Genomic DNA, 22,213 nt, shown 5'->3' with positions numbered 1-22,213 from the left:
TGAACTGTGGTTACTTGGTCCATATCTTAAAAGTCTCTCTGCATCTTTTCTCTGAGCTAATTTGTTCTTATTGCAGATTGCAATCTTCTGTTCATAGCATCCTTGAAGTAAAGTTCAGCTTTGCAGGATTTTTGTGCAGTATTTAAGGTCATGTAGCCCAACATAATGATCAGCTTAAGTTGCCCTTTTTTGTATAATAGTTGAGCAACTTCCTACTGGATAAGAGGTTGTATGTCAGGTAGAACTGCTTTAATAGAGGAGAGCAAGAAATTTTGCTTTGTTGCCATATTCACAGTAGTTTCATAATGAGTATTGCCTGTAGCAAGCAGCTGGATCCATGTTCCCTATCCATATTCTCATGGTGTATACCAGGTAACTTTCATCATTGCTGAGATATCAAAGAATGCATGGCAGGCTGTTTAAAGTATCACAGTAGAAGCTAAGAATATGTTAAAGCTACAGCATTTGAGGAAGAATTCTGTACTGTGTTTGGCTGAGCTGGAGTTAATTCTCCCCAGGGGTGTGCTGGGTATTGATAACACACCAGTGTTTTGGCTGCTGCTGAGCCAAGCACCAAGGCTGTACATTTCCAGTATTTCCCCCCAAGCAGTGGGCTGAGGGAGGGGCAAGATCTTGGGAGGGGACCCAAACTGACCAAAGGTGTAATCCATACCATATGGTGCCATCTCAGAAATAAAAGCTAAGTGAAAGAAGGAAGTGCGGGGGCACTCCTTCATAGCATCTGTCCTCCAGAGCAACCACTATGTGTGTTGAAGCTCTGCTTCTTGGGGAGTGACCTAATGTCTGCTGATGGGAAGCAGAGAATAAGATCTTTGTTTACTCTTGCTTTCCCTTGTGGCCTTTGCTTTTCTTTTCATCTTATTAAATTGCTTCTGCTTTGACTCGCAGGCCTTTGGTTATTTTCCCTCTCCCCTCTCCATGTAAGAAGGAGAGTGATAGAATGAGTTTGGTGTGCATCTGGTCCCTAGCCAGGCCAAATCACCACAAGTTGCTAGATGAAGTTACATCTCTCAGTTCTCAAGTACAAAATGGCTAATTTAACCAATGAGAGATGCCTGCTCTTACGCTGAGGTTGACAGCAGCAAAAATACAATCTAGAATAACCAGATGCTGCTTTCCAGTGATAGTTGCAGGTAGAGAAATGGGTAACAGTCTATCCATTAGTTTGGGGGTTTTGTTTGCAATGAACAGCGCAGCAAGATTTTTTCTTCTTAGCCCAGATTTTTGTACCTTAGTCTGGTATTTCCTTAGCCTCTTCGTATTTGCATTGTTGTGTTATGTGTAGTTCAGATCTTCTTTCAGCCTGTAATTGATCTATGCCAAATACAAATATTGTGCATGTAGAGAATTGTCTCCAAGTTGCAGTTGAGTGATGCCATGACTGACTTGGTAAGTTTTAGAAGTCCATTACAACTGTACTAGTCAAACTTTTTCTCTCAGTTCATACAGCATTGAAGGAATGTTTGTTTAATGTTTTCAGCGACAGGCTCAAAACATTTTTCTTTAAAGGAAATTTCTTAGTCGGGTGGCAACAGAGAGTCCTTGGCTAATGAATGAAAAGGGGAGAGGATTCCAAGGTTAAGAGGATGTGGGGCCTTCTGAATTCACTGAACTATGTGCACTTAACTATGAACTTTGCAGTCATATGAAAGCAGGGTCACACTGTAGCTTTTGCCCCCCGAATCAGTAAAACCTGGTAGAGGCTCCTAAAGCCACTTTTTCTTCTTCTTTTTTTTTTTTAAGAGAATGGATTTTAATTGTGTTTTCAGATAAATCTGAGTCAAAACTTACTGTTACTGATTTGTAGCCTGGTTTGCTATATAGCACAGATAAGTAACTGCCTTTTGTCCCTTTAGCTTATTCTGTGTTTTCTTGACTGTTTCATTTTCATGCTCTTCAATCTACACAGTAAAAATGAAACTAAGAGCACTACCTTCAGATTCTTAAAAACAGATTGACTTGATTGAAGTATGTTCTTTGTGGAATGTGACTGGACCATAATGATAACCTTTGATAGCATTTTGTCTAAAACAGTAACTTCCTATTTACTGCCTGATAAGATGATAAGTTTTTGCAGACACAGTAATGTAGCTGCTTTCTAGAAAGTTGAGTTCACTTTGCTTGTCAAGTATTGCTCCCCATCCCCCCCGAAAGCTCAGATCATTAAAACTTTAATTTTCAGTTAATAGTTAATCATTAAATATTTAATTTTCAGACTTTCTGATATGTATCTTCTTTGTTTTTCACAGAGACTAATAGACAAGTCCAGAGTAACCTGTGTAAAATGGGTACCAGGTTCGGAAAGCCTTTTCCTAGTAGCTCATTCCAGTGGCAATATGTACTTGTATAACGTGGAGCACACTTGTGGTACCACAGCCCCGCACTACCAGCTACTTAAACAAGGAGAAAGTTTTGCAGTTCACACTTGCAAGAGTAAATCCACAAGAAACCCTCTGCTTAAATGGACAGTAGGGGAGGGTGCCCTGAATGAATTTGCCTTTTCCCCAGATGGGAAGTTCTTGGCGTGTGTGAGCCAGGATGGTTTTCTTCGCGTATTTAACTTTGATTCAGTGGAATTGCATGGTACAATGAAAAGCTACTTTGGAGGACTGCTGTGTGTGTGTTGGAGTCCCGATGGGAAGTACATAGTGACAGGTGGAGAGGATGACTTGGTAACAGTTTGGTCTTTCGTGGACTGTCGAGTAATAGCGAGAGGCCATGGACACAAATCGTGGGTCAGCGTTGTTGCATTTGATCCATATACCACTAGCGTAGAAGAGAGTGACCCAATGGAATTTAGCGGAAGTGATGAGGATTTCCAAGACCTTCATTTTGGCAGAGATCGAGCAAATAGTACGCAATCTAGGCTATCCAAAAGGAACTCTACAGACAGTCGTCCAGTAAGTGTTACTTATAGATTTGGTTCAGTAGGCCAGGACACACAGCTCTGTTTGTGGGATCTTACAGAAGATATCCTTTTCCCCCACCAACCTCTCTCAAGAGCAAGGACACATACAAATGTCATGAATGCCACAAGTCCACCTGCTGGAAGTGGTGGAACTAACCCAGGAAGTAATGGAAACAGTATCACAACACCTGGAAACTCTGTACCCCCTCCTCTTCCACGGTCAAACAGCCTTCCACACTCTGCAGTCTCAAATGCTGGCAGTAAAAGCAGTGTCATGGATGGTGCCATTGCTTCTGGCGTTAGTAAATTTGCAACCTTATCGCTACACGATCGGAAGGAAAGACACCATGAAAAAGATCACAAGAGAAATCATAGCATGGGACATATATCTAGCAAGAGCAGTGACAAACTGAACCTAGTTACTAAAACCAAAACGGACCCAGCTAAAACTTTGGGAACACCTCTCTGTCCCCGAATGGAAGATGTTCCCTTGTTAGAGCCTCTTATCTGTAAAAAGATAGCACATGAAAGACTGACTGTGTTAATTTTTCTTGAAGACTGTATAGTCACTGCTTGTCAGGAGGGATTTATTTGCACATGGGCAAGGCCTGGTAAAGTGGTAAGTTTTAATCCTTAATGCTGCATCAAAGAACTAGAACTCTGAATAGGTAGTTTTCTTGAAATATAAATGAATGTTGAATATAAAATTTCTTTATGCTTAATGTAAAAAAAAAATAAAACTCCTCAGAGCCATACTTTTGGATACTGCATGCCATATTTCTGAATGATTTGAAGTGTCTTGGATACAATTACTACGTCTAGTTGCCTTCCAGCAGAAGAAATAAATACTGTGCATCTAAACTATTGATCAGTGTTCTTATACTTAAACATAACCACAATATGGTGAAAGCTATTTATGTAAAAAATGGAACTTAGAACCTGTAAATCACTAAAATAATGATAAACCTTCTAATGTTTTATACAAAAATCTAGCACTCCCTATGAGCGTAGCTTACGAAAAGCTGCTGCTTTTAAGTCTAATGAGAAAAGTGAGCCTCTGAAAAAAAACGAAAACCAAAGTGTTTATTTTCTCCATACTTCTTTGTGGTGGCCTGCATTAACGTGAAACCACTTCTTATTGAAACGTCAGCCTTTTTATGCACAGATTTGTGAGCCCTTTACTAACTGTAGTTTATGCTCTTGAAATTGTGAATCACTGATATCAAGGAAATCGTAATTTTAGCCAGGTCTTGATTTATGTATTTAAGTTAGGGAAAATCATGCAAGCTTTCTCTAGTAACTAGTTTCAGTGTTACGTTACTGTCAGTTTAGTTAGGCAATTTGATCACAAGGAGCTTGTGCTTTTTTGATGGCACCTGGTCTATTGATTGAACCTTCATTAAATATATATTACTAGCTTTAACTCTTGTTGTTAAGGACACAGATAAAACTTTATTTTCCTTCTGTCCAATGTATAGCAAGCGAAATTTTGAATGAAGCTTAATGTGGTGATTATTTTATTTAAAAAGTACTTTGTGCTACTATAGCTTTGTTTGCAAGCGACCTTTAAAGGAATACAGCTATGAAAACATGACTAGAGCTGACCTAGCAAGAAGGGCCACTATTTTTGTGAAAATTTCTGAAAGGGCATGGAGGCTATCAGCTGAAGAAAAATAATTGGGTAGTACTGGAATATTGCCACATTGGACAATGTAAATGAAAATCTCACGTTTGTTAGTTTTAACCATTTGGTTCATAAATCTGAGTTTTGAAGTGGGGATACTGTATATATTTATATGCCACATCCTCCTCGCTCTAAACTTGTGAGTAAAACTCAGTTTTGTACAATATTAAGTTCCTTTGAGATAGAATCAAATTTCACAGCATAGGTATATGTAAAGAGCTATGTCTGCTCAGCATCTTAATGCATATTTTTGAAGGCTGAAGCTAAAACTGGTAACCCCTGTTCTGGGAAGAAGGAAAGAGGGTCTTACCAAAAGTATTTTTCTACCCAAGAAATACAGATACAGCATTAATTAAAAAAAAAAAATAAAGCAAAGGAACACCCCCTCCTCAAAACATTAAACTATTAAAATGCCTGTCCTAAAGTGAAATACTAAAGCAATTTTCACTTTGACTCAGTACAATTCATGTGTCTTACGAATTAACTTTTATACTCATACAGCAGTGCCTCAGATTTCTGTTGTTATCTATATTTAATTTTTGTTCTAAAGATCCTGTAGGTACTGCTAGACACTACACTGTTAAATTTATTTTCAGTGGCTGAGGTGGGTTTTGTTAGACTGAGTGTAACTTAAATATTTCTGTGTATTGACTTTGATTTGGAATATGACATTTCAAATATTTCAGAGATAAAGTATGCAGTACCAAAAATCAGGATTTATGTATTGGCCAATATGGAAAACTTTAATTACAGGTAAGTAATTTTCATGCTGAAGTTATCTCTTTCAAATTAATATATTGCACACTAATGTAAATGCCATATTGTTTAGGAAGTATTTACTTAGACATTTGCAAATGAATTTGTTTTTCTGTTTCACTTGCATTTCTAGTGAGCTCACTCTACTGATAAAACCTAAATTTTGATGGCATGTTTACAGGTCTTTGGTGGGGAAATATTTGTGCCAGAAGGACGTTGAGAGCATCCTTTTTGTTTATAGGAAAGCACTTAATTTTATTTAATGAAAATTGTCAAAGTATAAAACACTCATGGTAATGTCTTTCTTACTGGGTTATATACCATTCATTTCTGTTTTGCCAGCTGTTGTATCCTAGGCTATCTCATTACTCTGGGGTTTAAAGCTGCTATTTCTAGTCTTCCTTTTGAAATATGGGTCCCCAAGTGATCTTAAAACTCCGTCACTTTTTTTCTCTGCCAACTCTAGAGTGAAAGCCTCTGAACCTTGCTGCTTCTTCCATCATTGCCTCAAAAGGCCTTCATTAAATTCATGCTACTGCCAGCCTAAGGAAAGAATTGGATGGAAAACTGAAGCAGGCTTGCAGTGTCTAACACAATTTCCACTGAGCCAGTGCTCCTTTCCCTCTCATTTTTAATAGTCATCAAAAGATGCTCTGGATAATTGGACACTGTGTGACAGGTTCTCCTCATTTTTCTGTTTGGGCTGGTGCTGCCCTTAGTGAAAACGAATCCAGAAGTGTCTCTTCAGCCGTGATCCTTATGATAGCTGATAGGCTGCACAGTGCTCACAGAGTGTCCTGACTGTTCATGAACTCTCCAAATTACTGCTTCAGTGTATCATCATACCTTGAGCTTCCTCACTGGATATACCGTTCTTGCATTGCACTTCCAAAACTGTTATACTAATTCCCAGTCAGCCTGAGGTGAAGTGAATGTCAAAATCCAATTAAAACCAAGTTGAACGAGGCTCAGGGTTCCTTAGTTTCAATTTTTCACTCTTATTTTTTTGTTTATCTGTTTCTGTGGAAGAAGGTTCATGGCGGTGAAAAAAATAGGTTGCCTTAACAAGAGTATGAACTTTCTTCTCCATGTGGTGACAATTAGCTGTTGCCTCTCTGTGCTATCATTCCCAGGCCCCGATGGGTAACCTAAAAGGGATCATAGATCTGTTGTGTTAATCTGAAAATGCAGGAAAATAATTTTAGAGGAAAACAAGGTAGGCTTCAAGTGCTACCTTTATGGCTACTTCAAACTAAGTTACAGGACCTGCAGAAGCAATTCCAACAAAACCCAAAACCAACCCACAAACCCCAACAACAGCCCCCCTCAAAAAACCAAAGTGGCACCTGGATATGCAAAACAGGTTTTCTCTGAACTGAGTGGAAAGAGGAACTCTCTACATGATTTCTGTGTCCAACTTCAGAATTAAGTATTCGCCTTCTTGTACAGCGACTCCATTTTACCTACGTTGAAGTTGCTGATCAGTGGTTTCCTTTGTAAGAAAGCTCAAGGTAAGATAGGCTAGAAGTATGAAGAGGTGAAATGGCAGTGTATAACCTAGCAAGAGAAACATGCTACCATTTTGTAAAACAAATGCACATGAAATTTATTTATTTGACTTATTGTACAGGAAAACTTAGACTTAAATTATAACATCCTTGAATTTTCTAGTTAACTACAATTGTAGTACAGTATCATGTTTTAGTATGGCTTCTGTTGTAGTGAAAGTACTTAACCATTCATGTACTATATTTGAGTGAGATGAGCAGCTATACATACTAATTCTTCCTCAATGGAAAGGAGCATTTCATCATTACAATTGAAGTTCAATTGCTGGTATTTAAGTACTATCAAATAGATTTCTTTCGACGTGATACGGTATCTGTATAAACTTCAGGGATGACTATAGTAAAACTGAAACACAGCTATATGACTTCAGGTTACCATGCTAAAATTTGAAGCTTTCTGTAATGTGCATAATAGCAAAGTTGCACAGAGCATACCCGCGTTATCAGGGTGAACTTAAACCTAGTACACTGGTGTGATATTTATAGCAAGGTATGTGTGCCCGCGTGCGTGTGTGAGGAGGTGTGACTAGCGGCTCCAGTAAAGCCAGGAGAGATCATAACCCTGTTAAAGGCTTTATGATGAGGATGTCTGGATTAGGAAATAACATGACTTTTACTAAACACTTTTTAGAAAACCCATGTTCTGAATTATCACCTCTTGCAATTTGATGATGTACTCGGAATGACTGTATATGTCTGCCCCTTTAACAACGTAAAGCTACTAAATTAATATTTAAAATGCTGGCCTGCTTATGTTACGGTAATAAAATTTGTGTCAGTTAATTTACTGTCAATTTACATGTAAAGGTTAAATATTTTTTTTTTCCTGCATTTTATGAATTCTGTATACTGGAGTTTGTTAAAGATTGACATGTTAGGTGATACTGTACAAAATTGTATTGACTACCTTTAGTGAAAAACAAAAGTAAAATTCATATGTATTTCCTTTTTACACTTCCATCTAATTTCTTGACAACTTGAATAAATTTCATAGAGCCTTTCTAACATGAACTATTGTTAATTTAACTGTTGCAATAATTAAGCTTTAAGAAGTATTGTTGGTATATTTATAATTTTAAGAAGATCATGTTTGTTTCATACTGCTTATTTTTAGCTGTTCTATTGTCACTGTTACAGCTGAAGAACTTTACTAAATACTTGACATTACAAAATAACTCGCTGGGGTTGTCCTCTGTATACTGATGTTAAATAAAAATGTGTGATTGAACTGTAAATGTAGATAACTTTCAATAGTCCTTTCCACATTTTGAGTTTCAATTTATCTTGCAGTCCTTAGGTGGTCTTATGCTATCATAACTGTGCTGAGCAAATGGCCACAATGACAGCTGTTAGCTTGCCTTATTTTCAAGTAAGAAGTTGATTGCAGCCTGTAACCTGCTCTGAGTAAATGTGTCACTTCATCTCAAGACGATGCATATGTTTTGATCTTCAGATCTTGCTGATAGGGTCATGTCTCATGGTACTTTTTTTAGGACTAGAGTAGTATGAAAACAGAATGCTTATCAAATCACTTATACTCAGATTCAGTAAACGTGGACACAAATGTATCTAGATGCTTTCTGCTTACCTATCAAATCGGAGCTGGGGCAGAGCACTCTTCCTTCTAGGACTCTACAGGAGCTCTTTCCTCTGTGGACTCTGGTGCAAGGTATTTTCTTTATTCCAGTTTTAGATATCGATGCTTACCTGAAGAATGCTGAATTCATAGCCCTGAGTACATGGCTGACTCAGAGGATTCAAGCATTTTCTGTTTAGAAAACCTGTGGCTAGTCTAGAACTGAACTCCTCTGCACTAAAACTAAAATAGTGCAAATCTCTGATGGCAGAATTTCTTGGAACCAATTTAGGCAAAAAAGTTAAGGCACCACCCTTTCTTCTTGGACTAGGGATTGTGTCACCCTTGCAGCACTAGTTCTGTGTTAACTGATGCAGAGCCAAGTAAGTGATACTTACTAAGGCTTTTCAAATGCACTTCAGGGAAATGTCAGTGAAAAAGGCAGATACTAGGACTATTTGTCTCCTAGCTTTAGTCTACGTGTTTCTTATGTGAATTTGAGAACTTTCAGGTGATTTTCAGAAGGCATTGATTGACCACTATGATGGACTACATATTTGCATATTTAAGAACTAGTGCAAATGTAGGAACAAAATTAAATCCATCCTGAAAGTTCTGGGAACATCCTGTCACGTTAAATGACACAAAAACTAGTAGGTCAAACCAGGGTTCTCAGTAGTCAGTGTGAGCATGAAACAAAACTAACATCCATATGTTCTGTGGTCAAAAGATGTCTTAGAACACGGAAGAGTTATCTTGCTGGTCTTCAGTAATGTTGCAGAAACTTCTCAGTGACATAACTTGTCACATGACTTTCTGGTTTTTGAAGCTGATTTTAGGTAGATGCTAATCATCCTCATCAAACTCATTAGGCTCACTTCTTCCCTCACTTAAGACCGTACTTATTTTACAACTATCTCAAGTGTGGTTGTCTTAAGTTGTATGCTTTTACCTGAGGTTTTCCCTGGTTTATCTTACTTTCTAAGCTGAAAATTTTAAACTCTACTGATTTTTGAGGAAGTTAGAAAACTGTTTCTAAGCATGCAGGCTCTTACTACCTAAAGAAAGCTTAGGGTTGTATTACTTGAGCCATACCAGGTTTCTGCTGTCAAAAGCCTTTTCTGCTTTTCCCAACACACAAACAGTTGCATCTTCTATTCTTCTTTTCTCAAAAGTGTATCTTCCACTTGCCCATTGTTTGCTAGTCTTGAAGTAATCTTGCACAGTACCACTAGACAGCCTTTGTTAGTCTTATACTGGTTTTCTGCTAGCTTTGGCTTTACTCATTGTCAGTGAAAATTAAAAAGTGGTCATAGACCTCTGCTAGATGGAAGAACTCCTTTAGGTACACAGAAGCTGCATGTGAAAACTCCTGGATGCTATTACATGCATTTATAAGATTTGATGTTAAATGGTTTAAGCATTCTTAGTTCTCTGTAACATGAATAGAACAAAGGGAAAAAAAAGTTCAAATGAAAGTCAAAGAATACACTTGAAGTGTTTAGTGAACACATAGACTGTGTCAGGATAGGTATCAGATTTATTGTACCCTCTAAACCCCATACAAAATCTTTATGTTAAGTTAATGTTCAGCATGTGCTTCCTTAAACATTCTCAATTAATTTTATGACTCCATTAGGAATGTTCTGATTTAATAAGTGCATGCAGTTCAGAGACACATGTTAATGCTGATTCATTTAGATAAGAAACTGTCATGCAAATCTTAAAATCAGCTCAGCTGATTTGACTACAGAATTTTAAACAAATACGAAAGACCTCATTCTCTTTTGGCATCTTCTTACTGCACAAACACTGCATTGGACCATAGGCTCTTTTGTCAAGCAAAGGTCTCAGTCTAGACTCCTTTTTCCAATTACTGCAGGAATATCACAGTTCTGGACAAGAATAAACTACCTGTGGAATATTCTTTGAATAACTGATGCCCATTGTTTCTTATACTGGCAAAAGCAGAAAGGGTTTATCACGTAAATGCCATGTTTGTTATGGGTATTTGTTAATTCAGCCTTTTTGGCTTAATTGCATTGATGGCACAGCTTTTGGTTTTTTTTACATTGGTTGGTTGTTAACCTGGAGACTTGGCTTTCTTTTGTCTGCCTTTCAGTTTGAAAGGGGAAAGCAGGAAGGCCATGCAGAATTATGATACCTGGCGAGTTACTTAGCTGAGCTCTTGTCCCAGGTGAAAGCTGAGTATGCCAAGAGCAGGTTGAAGTAGCACAGAAACATTAACTTCTCATGTCCTTCTCATGTCTCCAAACTTGTAGTTCATTACCTAGAGGAGACAAACCCAACACCAAAAACCAAACACCCTCCCACAATCTCAGAGACTGTGGGGAGGGTAGGAGAGTTGGTCTTCTCTTGCTGCAGGTCTTTCTGTACAAACCAGAGCTATGAGTGCCATGAACCTCGGGTGGAAATGACCCTACTGACTGCATTTCTTACAGCTTTCCTACCCGTGCGAGCCTCCTTTTACCAAATAGGCAAAGTTCTGTTTGTTGCAGGGAATTGGTGAATATATAAACACAGAACAGCCCTAGCAACTACAGCTAAAACTCTGTGTTCAATGCTCTGACACTGCTAATTGATGTAATAAAACCAATGCCATCCTCTACAAAGTACACTTCAGCTGTGCAGCATTCCATTAAGATGGCAAATGATGTAGCACTTCTTTGGAGGACCCTCTCTGAGATGGCAATGAAAATTGCTTTATCAAATTCTTGACCTGGGTCTCATAACTGTTGTATTTCCTACCCCCTGCTAGACCCACATGCTGACAAAATAATACTGCTCATAAAAGGCTACATTTACTTTCAAAACTTTTTGGTTTCTGCTGCTTGCTTAGCACGATCTGTTTGTTGTTCAGCTTCAAGCTGATGCACTGCACAGCAAAGCTGCAGTTGTTGAATCTCAATTATTTTGTGTTTTCTGTCATGCCTGTTAAACTGCAGCTTTGCTGTTGTGCTAACAACTTGCTGCAGCTTTTGTGCCCTCTTTTACCACCTGGCTGGCTACACTGGGTGGTTTCATCACAGAAAGCACTGCAGTTTAATTTCCTTATCCTTTCTTTATAGGTAGGAGCTTCCTATACTTTTTACATAACCGTATCCATATATTATTCCCAGAGAATGCAGTTCCAAACATTCTGGTCCACCACCCTTTGTATTACAGACCAGATTATGTGGTAACTTGTGTCAAAATGTAACTCATTTTTTGGAGCCCTCACCTGTTTTTCTGGTATGGATTTCCAAAGTTTCTTGTTAAGCCTAACGTAACTGCCCTTGTTTGAAAAGCTCCAGTATAGTAATGGCAAAATTCTGCAATCTCTTCTTGTTACTCAGGGTCCACTGAGTACACTCACTGCTTTGGTCAAACTTCTGTGCCTAGAAAACAAGTTCTTAGTCTTGCTTTTCTTGGATGAACACCTGAAGTTTAAGATATCCTCTGAAGTTAAGTACTTGGAAGAACTCTCAAAATCTCGGATCTGCTACAGAAGTGAAGTTCTGAAATGGCCAGCATTGTTGCCTGGCAGTATCAGGCAGTACTTGCAATGTTCTTGAAGTGTCTGTCTGCAGTAGCACAATGGTACTGATCTTGTGATTCTTTCCACTTCGGTTTTCCTCTGGCTTGCCTGCTTGGAGAATTGAGAGCCAGGACTGAAACAAGGAGTTCCTAGTACTCACTTGGTCAGAGGAGGTGAAACCAGGACTGAGTGACAACTCCTTAGTCTTGGAACTTGAATTACAGAGTGTCTGGTATTTTGCAGGGAGCAGGGCTCCACACTGAATTTCTGTAGATGCCACCTGTTTCTGGAGAAGCTGTAGGAAAATGAATCTATTTTTGTTTTGTCTCCCAAAGCTTGGTTGCATTACAGTGTAAATCTAGTAGAAGAGCACTCATTTCTCATCTAGCATAAGCGCAAGCCAGTTGATAAGGACTCAGTATCATGCACTTTTTATGTGCTTACAAAGCATGTATTTGCATATTACCACTTTGGGTCACTGAAAAGAATACCTTTTGTATACTTTTTCCAGCATATGTGGAAGTTGCTTAGTGGAGGTAACCTTCCAGCAAGAAAGACCTGCCTGTTGCTGCTGTATTTAGTGCTCTTCTGAAGAATGCTTTGGTAATGAATTATAGAGTTCTGATTCATCTTCATCACCTTCAAACAAAACTTTCTTGGCAAAAATTCTCAGAAGTGCTTTAGTAACTTGTTTGCTCTAATATTCTGCCTTTTGTCACCATCAATTCCTTAACTAATAACTAGGAAACTTTTTACTACTCTCTTCTCTTGAACTTTGCAGTATCTTGGCACATCCTGAATGTCAAACAAGTTTAAAGACTAACCTGCTTCAGTCTACCTCAACAGCCTTTGAACAGATACCCATTAGACAAACAAGTGAAAGTAAAGACGTGTCCTGCTTCCCGCAGGGGTGATCTGTGGAGGGCACCAAATTAAGTGTTGCATGCCTCAGTGTAGTGGTGCAATACAAAATGTGTGCATGTGTATGTGCACAAACATGCACACATACATGGTCTGCTATGCATCCTACAAATGTCACCAAAATCATCATGTCTCTCAACTGGTAAATTAGATGCGTTTCAGAAGATGGACTGTTGTTTCAGCAGGAGCTTGATGACTTGAATCCAGCCCTCCTTTCAGCTCTTCAGCCTATGGACAGGGTTTTCTTCCATCACTCATAACTTTTTAGTTCTTGGCTCCAAATGAGAAAGAGCTCCTGTAGGTTCTGAAAATGTGGCCTGATTCTACACTGTGCATGAGCTTGTCTAGTTTGGTGGATCTGAGTCACAGGATCTTAATTTTGAGGTAAGAACCTAAGCTGGTAGCTGTTTAATTGCTAAGGTGCATTTACCATGCCTTATGAAGTAAGGAGTTGCACGGTGATACTCACTGATGTGCTTCCAGCTTGTCACTGTGCTCCTTAGTCTGCTGGCACTTATGTAATCTAAATAATGACCTTGCAAGAAGACTTAATTGTATTTTGATATTAAGCTTTTCTTAAGTCAGTCTGTTACAAGGTTACTTTTATGTGAATGATCAGAAAAGGGACTACTCTACATGCATCTGAACGGGAATCTGCCCACCAAGATTTGTCCCTAAGGTAGAGCTGCTTTAACCCGGAGCAGCAGCCTCTGCCTAGTGGTGGGCACCACACAGCCGTGAGATGTTGTCTAAAATGAGTCAGTCTAACTTTTTTTGAGTGACCATGTAGGTAAACAAGCCAGTAGAAAGTTTTCCTGAATGCAAGCTTAAATCTTTACAGAGATCTTGTGCAGTGTTTCATCCTCTTTTTAAATTACCAAAACAACTATTTGGTTACATGATCTATTTTTCTATACAACCTTGTAATATTCAGTAGCATAAGAGATTGAGCATTTCCCTGTATCAGGATAGGTGTGAAACTTGTTGATATTGGAGTAGGTTTGTTTGTTGCTACCCTAATAAAATGCTGTCACTTTTTTTGGTGTATGATTTTTAAAGGTTTCAGAGTTCACAGCAATTCAGAATGCAAGGTAGATTAAATCAGATATTGGATCAGATTCATCATGCATCATAAATGCACACGCTTTCTTGCTGAGAGCTCTTTTGTGTGCTGCTTGACTGATACAATAGTGGCTTAGATTCTTTTGTAGGAAAGAAGGTGCTAATGTCTGAAGCAAGCAAGTGGTGGTAAAAATAAACTGTATTCGTTTTAGCTTCAAGCTAAGTACTTTATAAAATTAATGTCAGGTTCTCTTGCTGGATTAATGTAAACTGCTTTGTTTGCAGGGTTTATTGTCATCCCAAACCCAGGCCAATTCTCCAAGTGGAACTGTAGTATAGCCATCACACTACTGCTAGCAAATCTCTGAACGCAGGACAAGAAGTAATGACAGTGGAACCAGGAGCTGTTCTTCAGGCAAAGAGCATCACAAATTATAATGTGGCAGAGTGTAAAGATGGAATTTTATGTGAATCACATAGTAATCTGCAAAGGAATAATGTCATGAGTTCTTACAGCTAATACTGCTAGGCTGCTCACCCAAGGAAGTTTTCATTTCAAACAAAAAAAAAGCTTCCTTTGGTGCTGCAGGTAAAAAATAGTAACATTTTTGGTTTTCTTTATACTTTTCAAGTCCAGTGTAATTTAATCTCTCTATATAAATATATAAATAAAAGATATTATATATATATAGTGTAAAATAAAGTATGTTTCTTAACTTCAAGTAAGTTCAATGGTTAAACTAGTACTTCACCATTGTTTATTTTGCACTGATTTTTTTAACCAGAGGTGTGGCTAGAAGACAGCCTGGAATGCACTCATGGGAAATGGAAGTCATTACTTTGTGGCTTCAAAATGTTTCAGGAAGATGGATGCTGCAATCATAGATTTTTAAAACAAAATTGTTTTGCACTTAAATAGTTTAATGCTAATAGAGAATTACGTTAACATTGGTGTCCAGACACCAGAAAAAACTATGTTGTGGAGAAAAGATCCTTTGTATCTATTAAACATTTATTTTAATATTGTTGTTTCCAACTGCAGTTGGCTCTGTATTATATGTATAAATAATGTAATTCAGTGATGGGGGAGGGGAGTAATGGATCATTACACTAGAAATCCTCATTCATTTAAGAAAGTGATATTTCTAATTCAGAAAATACATATTAAACTATCTTGAGTATGCATTTTTTGTTTACTTTCTGTTCAAATTTGATCACTTTTGATGTAATCCCTTTGTTGAATTAAATGTTTGGTACAGAAATACCATCTAATCTTTTGTAGAAGAAATTCCTTTCCAAAGTCCTTCATCCACAACACTTTTCATGTTTAAGTTGAGTTTCAATTAGGAAAGTAAAATAATGTTGGTTTATTCTCATTCTTAATGGTTCATGTCTAAGTAGATCATACAGCAGACAGCTTGCAGAGAGAGGACTTTGTGGGGCAAGGATTCTGTAATCACATAGTCCCCCATAGTTGTCTTGGGACTTGTGATCTAGCTGTGATCCAGCAGTAGTAATGTACATAATTTCTAACTTGGCAATCTAAAATTAGGTTAACAAATTGGAGTAGATGCATTTCTGAGCCAACTTGTTTGTCTTACATCAGGCATCTAATTTATAATTCAGTGCTCTTGAACTGATCATTGCTATGGAGAGAGACATATCCATGCATTTCTGTAGTTCAATGCTGCTTGTCTAAACACATTATTTTTAATCAGCCAGCACCAGAGCCCTTGCATTGATTTCAGTGGTTCTTGCAAAGATTAAAGAAAAAAACAAAACCAAGAAATGCTGCTCCAAGTCAAGCTCCAGAGTGACAGCGAGTAGATGCATTCACTCTGTCTTTCCCTTTATCCCATGCAGCAATATTTGCACTTTGGTTTTAGCGGAGTCTTGAAGCCAGGCATCAGGCAGAAGAGAGGAACAGAGGCTGCCAGCCTGGGAATGTAGAACTTGCAGTGTATGCATGCGCTATGGCTGAGCCCTTAGTGCTCTCCACTAATAAAACTAGGTAGACTTTTCTTAAATTGCACACCAACTTTAGACACTTCCCAGTATAAGGAGTTAACTTCTTTCAGGCACTGAATGAAAATAAGGGGAGAAACAACTGCAGTAGCTACTTGTAACTGTATCTTATTCTTGTAAAGTGGCTAGTGCCACTTACAACTGCCCATTACATTGATACGCTGGCAATTAGATTGTCCACTTCATTAAAGATGGAGCTGTGCTGTACCATTCTTATCTATCTATGTTCTTTGAAATAGGAGGAATGGGGAAAATACTGAAACTGAGCAGGATTACTGATTGGAATTTTCCTTTTATTAAAATAGTGGACTGAATTGTTAAAATACAGATAAACCTTGTCACTGAAAACTAGTATAGTTACCTCCCTGCAGGCTTCTTATACAAGTGCTTCAAATGGTCTGAGTCAAAATGAAACAGCTAAGAAAATGCACAGTAACTTGAAAAGACTTTTTTCCTTCACCTGGAAACACACAAAAACATCATGGAAAGGACCCTACTACCCAAAGTCAGGGCAGTATCAGCTACTTGCATGTGCATTTGCAGAGTGTGTCCCTGCTACAACTCTTAGTTCAACAACACACAAGGAGGGGATGTAGTTTTCCCATTTCAGCCTCTTGTTTACTATTAGGCAATCATCTAGAAGCTTGACTGCCTATCCCACCCTTTATTTCAGATGGAAATAAATATTTTTAGGAAGAAAAGGGATACTGTTAACTTACCTGGAAAGAACTTTAAAATTCTGCTGTAGGTAGAGCTCTTTATAAGACCTTTTCCCATTGTGTTAAAAAGTGAGTGGAACACAGATCATCTCAACGTGGAATTTTAACTGGAAGAAAGAGGTAGGAGCAATACTTGGCGGTTTGTTGTTTAATGTTGAGTGTATTTTAACTATAAAGCAGGTGGTAAGTGGAAATTGTCTTCAGAGATGTAATGGCAAACTTGTTCTGAAATAAATGCCAATGAAGCACCCTATGTGCTATTCTGTGTAAGATCCACCTGAAAGCATAAAATAAATGAAGAAAACATTCCAACGGGGTCTTCACTTCAAATTCCCAATTCCGTAGCAAAAATGATCTGTCAAATGTGAAATTGTCACTTTCATTGTAACAACTTCACAGCCTCAGACAGAGTGATATGACAGTGAACTGATGGTGCTGTGCAGGATATTACTCCAGTAGTCTTTTCTCTCTAAGTTAAAACTTCCCAAAATTCCAACTTAGTATTTTTCAAAACCCAATGACTTTCCTGGTGTATGAGTGATTACCTACCTGATACATTAATTATTAGAAGCAAACAGTTAGAATAACACTTTGGAAAACAGGAAAGAATCTTGTTCATACTTGATCTGAAGGAATTTGGGTTTTAGTTTAAATGTTGAAGTATTTAAACTTCAGCATCTGTGTTTTGAGTTTCCAGAAAGAAGTATGGGAAGCTGCCAATAACATTAGGAGCACACTGTTGGTAATATGAGGCTTGGCCTGCTGTATAATGTCATGCAAGAGAGCTCTGAGCCTGAATGATTGCTCAAATTTGGGTAATAGGATTTGTCCTCTTTTTAATCTTGTAAGAAGTTAATAACTGCAGAGAGGAAGATCCCTCAGATACAATACCTCTCTTTAGACAATCATTTTTACTGCTTCACTCCATGATAAACTCCAAATACAGTAGCACTAAGCAATTCACCATCTTGCTCTCAGGAAAAAACACTGGATCAACTCATGGCACCTTTTCCTCAGAGTTCCAAAGGTAAGAAGATGCAGGTTACTGTTACTCTGTGTTGCCTGTAAAGCCACAGTCCGTCCTTCCATTCCCTAAACTTAGCAAAACACCTTTCTTCTATCTGTACTTGAATCTGTGCTAAGTGTTCACACTAACACTGGGTTGCCTAATGGTGGAAAGTCTCTATCTGCTTGCTCTGCATGAGTTGCTAACATGGAAGCATGCCCAAAGAGGGAGATGATTAGTTGTAACAGAGCAACAGAACTTGGCCAGTCCCTGTCCATGTACTGCTGCTCACTGCACTTTGAGAAACCATGGTCAGGAGCCTAGTTTCAGCTTAAAACTGTAGGAAAGTCAGCATCCATCCAGTATGAGTGTAAGCTATACCATTACATTTTGCTGGTTAATTCTCCCTTTATGATGACGTTCTAACTACTGGTGCAGACCACTTACTCCACTAAAACTTAGTAACTTCAATGAGATCTGCTACCCAGTGTGGTTTTCAATAGCACCTTGTGCATAGCAGTGACATCTAACACAACACACCCCTTGCCTGCTTTTCACTTTTTAATCCCCCAGGCAAGCACGTCTTGTGTAAACTTAAATTCTTTTGTAGCACATCTCCAAATTGAAGTAATGCAAATTAAGTATTGCAAATTCTTAGATCTCAGGAATTACAAAAGCAATGGTATCAAATTGCAGCAGTTACTTTTTCCAATAAAAATTAAAATGCAGACATTTGCCTCTACCTTTTATCAAGCTAGGAAACTAACAAATTGTTACTGACCATCTGTGTGCACAATTTCTGCAAGTTGATGTGTGCTTTTTTACTGCTCTCTTAAGCGAGTAGCTGCAGTATCAGTGATCAATGGCTTAAAGAAAAATGATTTGCCTTTCAATTACATAAGTTGCTTTAGCTTTTACATATACAGTATTCAGCAGTTACATGAACTGCATCAAAAATCAAGCATCTCACCTGACTGCATACTCTGCAGGCTGAAGTTACTGAATACAGAAGGTGAATGCTGGAGAGGGTCCAGCGGAGGGCTGCAAGGATGATTAGTGGACTGGAGGGCATGCCTTAGGAGGAGAGACTGAGGGACCTGTTTTTTTTAATCTGGAGAAGAGAAGACTAAGAGGGGATTTAATAAATGATTATAAACACCTGAGGGCTGGCCATTTACTCCCTGTGATAGGACAAGGAGCAATGGGTGTAAGTTACAGCACAAGAGGTTCCTCAACACAAATGGGAATTTCTTTACTGTAAGGGTCACAGAGCACTGGAACAGGCTCCCCAGAGAGGCTATGGAGTCTCCTTCTCTGGAGACTTTCAAGGCCTGTCTGGGTGTGTTCCTCTGATCTGTGCTAGGTTGTGTGGTCCTCTGCAAGAGGGGTTGGACTCAATGATCTCTTTTGGATGCCTTCCAACCCCTAATATCCTGTGAATGTTTTCCATGACTGGCTGCAAAGTAGAAGATTTTTTACATCTAAAAAATACACAAAAGTTAGCTGTCATTTACATTATAATAGGAAAACTATTTTTTGGTAGATAAATACCATTCCTAATACTGCAGCTCAAAGAAGCCTTTCATGGTATTTTTTAACCAACCTCCTCTTCCCTTAGTTCTGAAAGGGAAAAATACTTAGAAAGTTGACTACAGAGTATGCTCTAAGCTTTGCCAGAGCAGTGCTTTAATTAAATACTGACATCCTTCAGAAACAGAGTACCAAAATGGGGGATAAGCAGCTCTCACAATCACATGAAGTTTTCCTGCAGGTTGTCAGAGAAACATAAAATGAGTGCTGTTCCTATTACATTATAACATAATTGGGTCTCACTGCATAGTTGAGCTTTTTCCTTACACTCCAAATCCTTTACAAGGAGGTCAGCAACTTTCTCCTCTTCATTCTAGAGCAGGTAACCAGAAATGCTTTGGGAAAGACTTAAGTGTCTTCTGTTTCTCAGACTGATGTGTGCAGTACGCTCTGTAAAACACGTTTAATGAGCAAGTTAGAGTCTATACCTTGATGTTTAATCCAATAAATCTAACAGAATCTAACACAGGAGATTCACCACCTTCCATGTATGAGTAGGACAGGAATCAATCTGGCTCCTCCAGAAAAGTTTTTGTAATTCTCCATAAGGAGGTTCATGTTGGTTTGTTTTTATCCTGGATTTTCCTAAGGGAATGTGTTTAAAAACAAAACAAAGGCAAATTAAATCCACTAAGATTCAGTTTCTTCTTGAGAACATCTTAAGGAATTAATTCAAATCCAAATAATCACAAAAAACAAACGAACAAACAAACAAAACAACCACCAAGCCCCAAAACTCATTAAATGCAGCTTGTTTTTGGTGTTTTGTTTTTGTTTTGTTTTTCTTTTTAGACTACTGCTTCACTTGATGTTCCTGGCATTTTTTCCTGAAGGAACTTCTTACAAAGCCTACACTGATGAATCCTACAACTGAATGATGGAAAAAGTGTCTGTTCCTGTGGAAAGAGAGTTCATGTTTTCAAGGTTAAATACACAGCAGAAAATAATGTATCAAATTTTTTTGCTACTCTAATTTGGGCTTTTGAGTAAAACCTCTCTCTGAGATTTTCATTCACTACTAACTTTGTCTTACCTAGCAGTATAGCAAACCCTTAAGAGTTGAGTAGTTTTCATGCAGCTTGAATCTAAACAAAGCTTTAGTTTGCCAGATTTTTTAATTGGATTTTTTTTTCAGAGTCAAATACAAGTTTAGGATTTTCCCAGATACCCTCTAAATACAGGATAATTACATGTTTTTAAATTCAGATTTTATTTGCTAAAAGTGTGGACTGAAATACCTGAAAAGGCAAAAGCTGATTTTCTGTTTCTGCTACAACTTCACGTATAGAACTCTAATTCAAAGACAGCAAAAAGAGGATGATGATATTGAAGTAACAGCAATATGGAACTGACCCTTTAAGTAGCAGCAAGTATGAGGAGAGACTACTGAAAGGATTATGTGGTATCGCAGCTTCTAGAGTTTAACTCCTGTGTTTCAGGGCTTTGGGGGGAAGGGCAGGAACTGCATCAGACCAAATAAAGATCAGTGTTTAGGCAGACCGAATAAAACCAAGTAATCAGCTTAAGGAAAACATTTGTTTCTAACTAACAAGCTCCGTGCCACAAATTCCTTTCTCTAAATGGGCTGACGATTTGTCCACTTAAATATTAACTGTCTTTGGCTTTCCTTTGAAATTTACCACAAATTTAGAGGTCCTTGCCCTGATTTACCTCCTACTACTCCTAAATTTCATGTGCTGTTGTATCAACTCCCCTAAAAAGTCAGGGTCAAAAAAACCCAGAAAACCAAGAAGAAGAATATCATTTTTGCTTTAGGTGAAATTTGGATTCCATGCAAAAAAATCTGTTGACCCAATTGTGTTCGCTGTACTGCAAGGTAAGTACTATCACCATAACAAATTCCATTTCGGTCCACTTTAAATAATAAACACACAGCACTCTCCCACATTTTAATTTTAGTCTTCAAGATTTAAATAATTTGAAGTCATTTGCCAAAGTTCTTGAAAATAAGGGTGCTGTAAGGCTTGATGGGCATCAGTTCTCTCATCGGGTTGATATTTTATCATTGCATACAGGAGAGAGGAGCTTTTGGGAGACAAACTGTGCACAAGAGGAGGTATTTACTTTCCTTTTTTAAAGGGGAAATCAATACTGGCAAATCTTGACCTGTGTTAAGCAAGTTGAGAACATAGAGTATTCAGAAAGAGTTGCCATCCTACTGAAAAACAATACTCTCATCTGATTTAGGTACTCGTTTATTATGGACAAGTAAGTAATACTTGAACAAAAATGTTTTCTTTTCTAACATGTTGGAAAAAGATTGGCCTGAAAGATACTGTGGAAACAAAAGACCAAGGAAGATTGATATGGGCTCAACTTTCCTCTGCTCTGCCTACAAGGATCATGAATGTATGACTGTCTCTGAGGAGGGAAAGAGGACACCACTCTTAGGTCAGCAGCCGTCACAACAGAATCAAATTTTGGTGGTGGCTCCCTGGGCAGAAATTGCACACAGTTGTATAGTTACAGTGTAGACAGATTAATAACTATGGGAAAGCATACTTACTGCTTGAACTTGTTGAGAGTTTTGTTAGCAGCAGTACCTATACCTTCACAGATTTGTGAAATTTGGTCCAGCTCATTAGATCCAGGAAAAGAGAGTCTGAAAACTGCAAGATAAGAGATGGCATTAGCACTAGACAAGACCAAATTAAACTAGTTTAACTGGCATAGCTGCAACTGCAGTGAAGAAATACTCATTTATGAACACACATTGTAGAGTTACTCATTTGTGGATAATTTAATACCAACCAACAGCTGAAGGATAATTTCAGCAACAGATCAACAGAACTGTATCTTTGAATGGAAATAATAGTTT

At 38.2% G+C, this 22,213-nt stretch overlaps 1 protein-coding gene across 9 annotated transcripts in view; it reads left to right on the top strand.

The window, feature by feature from the left end:
* The window catches only part of WDR20 (WD repeat domain 20), a 49,947-nt gene extending 34,641 nt beyond the window's left edge, over positions 1–15,306 (top strand). Inside the window, exons 3-5 of one of the 9 annotated variants that reach the window (XR_010308403.1) lie at positions 2,271–3,548; positions 5,300–5,366; positions 14,320–15,306. Coding sequence is in view for 4 of the 9 variants with exons in the window: in XM_064170432.1 (XP_064026502.1) it covers positions 2,271–3,548; positions 12,563–12,643 (1,359 nt within the window). In the remaining 5 variants the exon portion in view is untranslated. Of the gene's footprint in view, positions 1–2,270; positions 5,367–5,835; positions 8,173–12,562 lie in introns of those variants that run through there. The other 8 variants (XR_010308300.1, XR_010308390.1, XR_010308349.1 and 5 more) reach the window with 8 other exon arrangements.
* Positions 15,307–22,213: the final 6,907 nt, after the last annotated feature.

This window comes from Pogoniulus pusillus, chromosome 1 (assembly GCF_015220805.1).
Source record: "Pogoniulus pusillus isolate bPogPus1 chromosome 1, bPogPus1.pri, whole genome shotgun sequence".
NCBI classification, from domain to species: Eukaryota; Metazoa; Chordata; class Aves; order Piciformes; family Lybiidae; genus Pogoniulus; species Pogoniulus pusillus.
The sequence above is the reverse complement of the archived record's forward strand: the minus strand, read 5'-3'. Positions and strand labels throughout refer to the sequence as shown.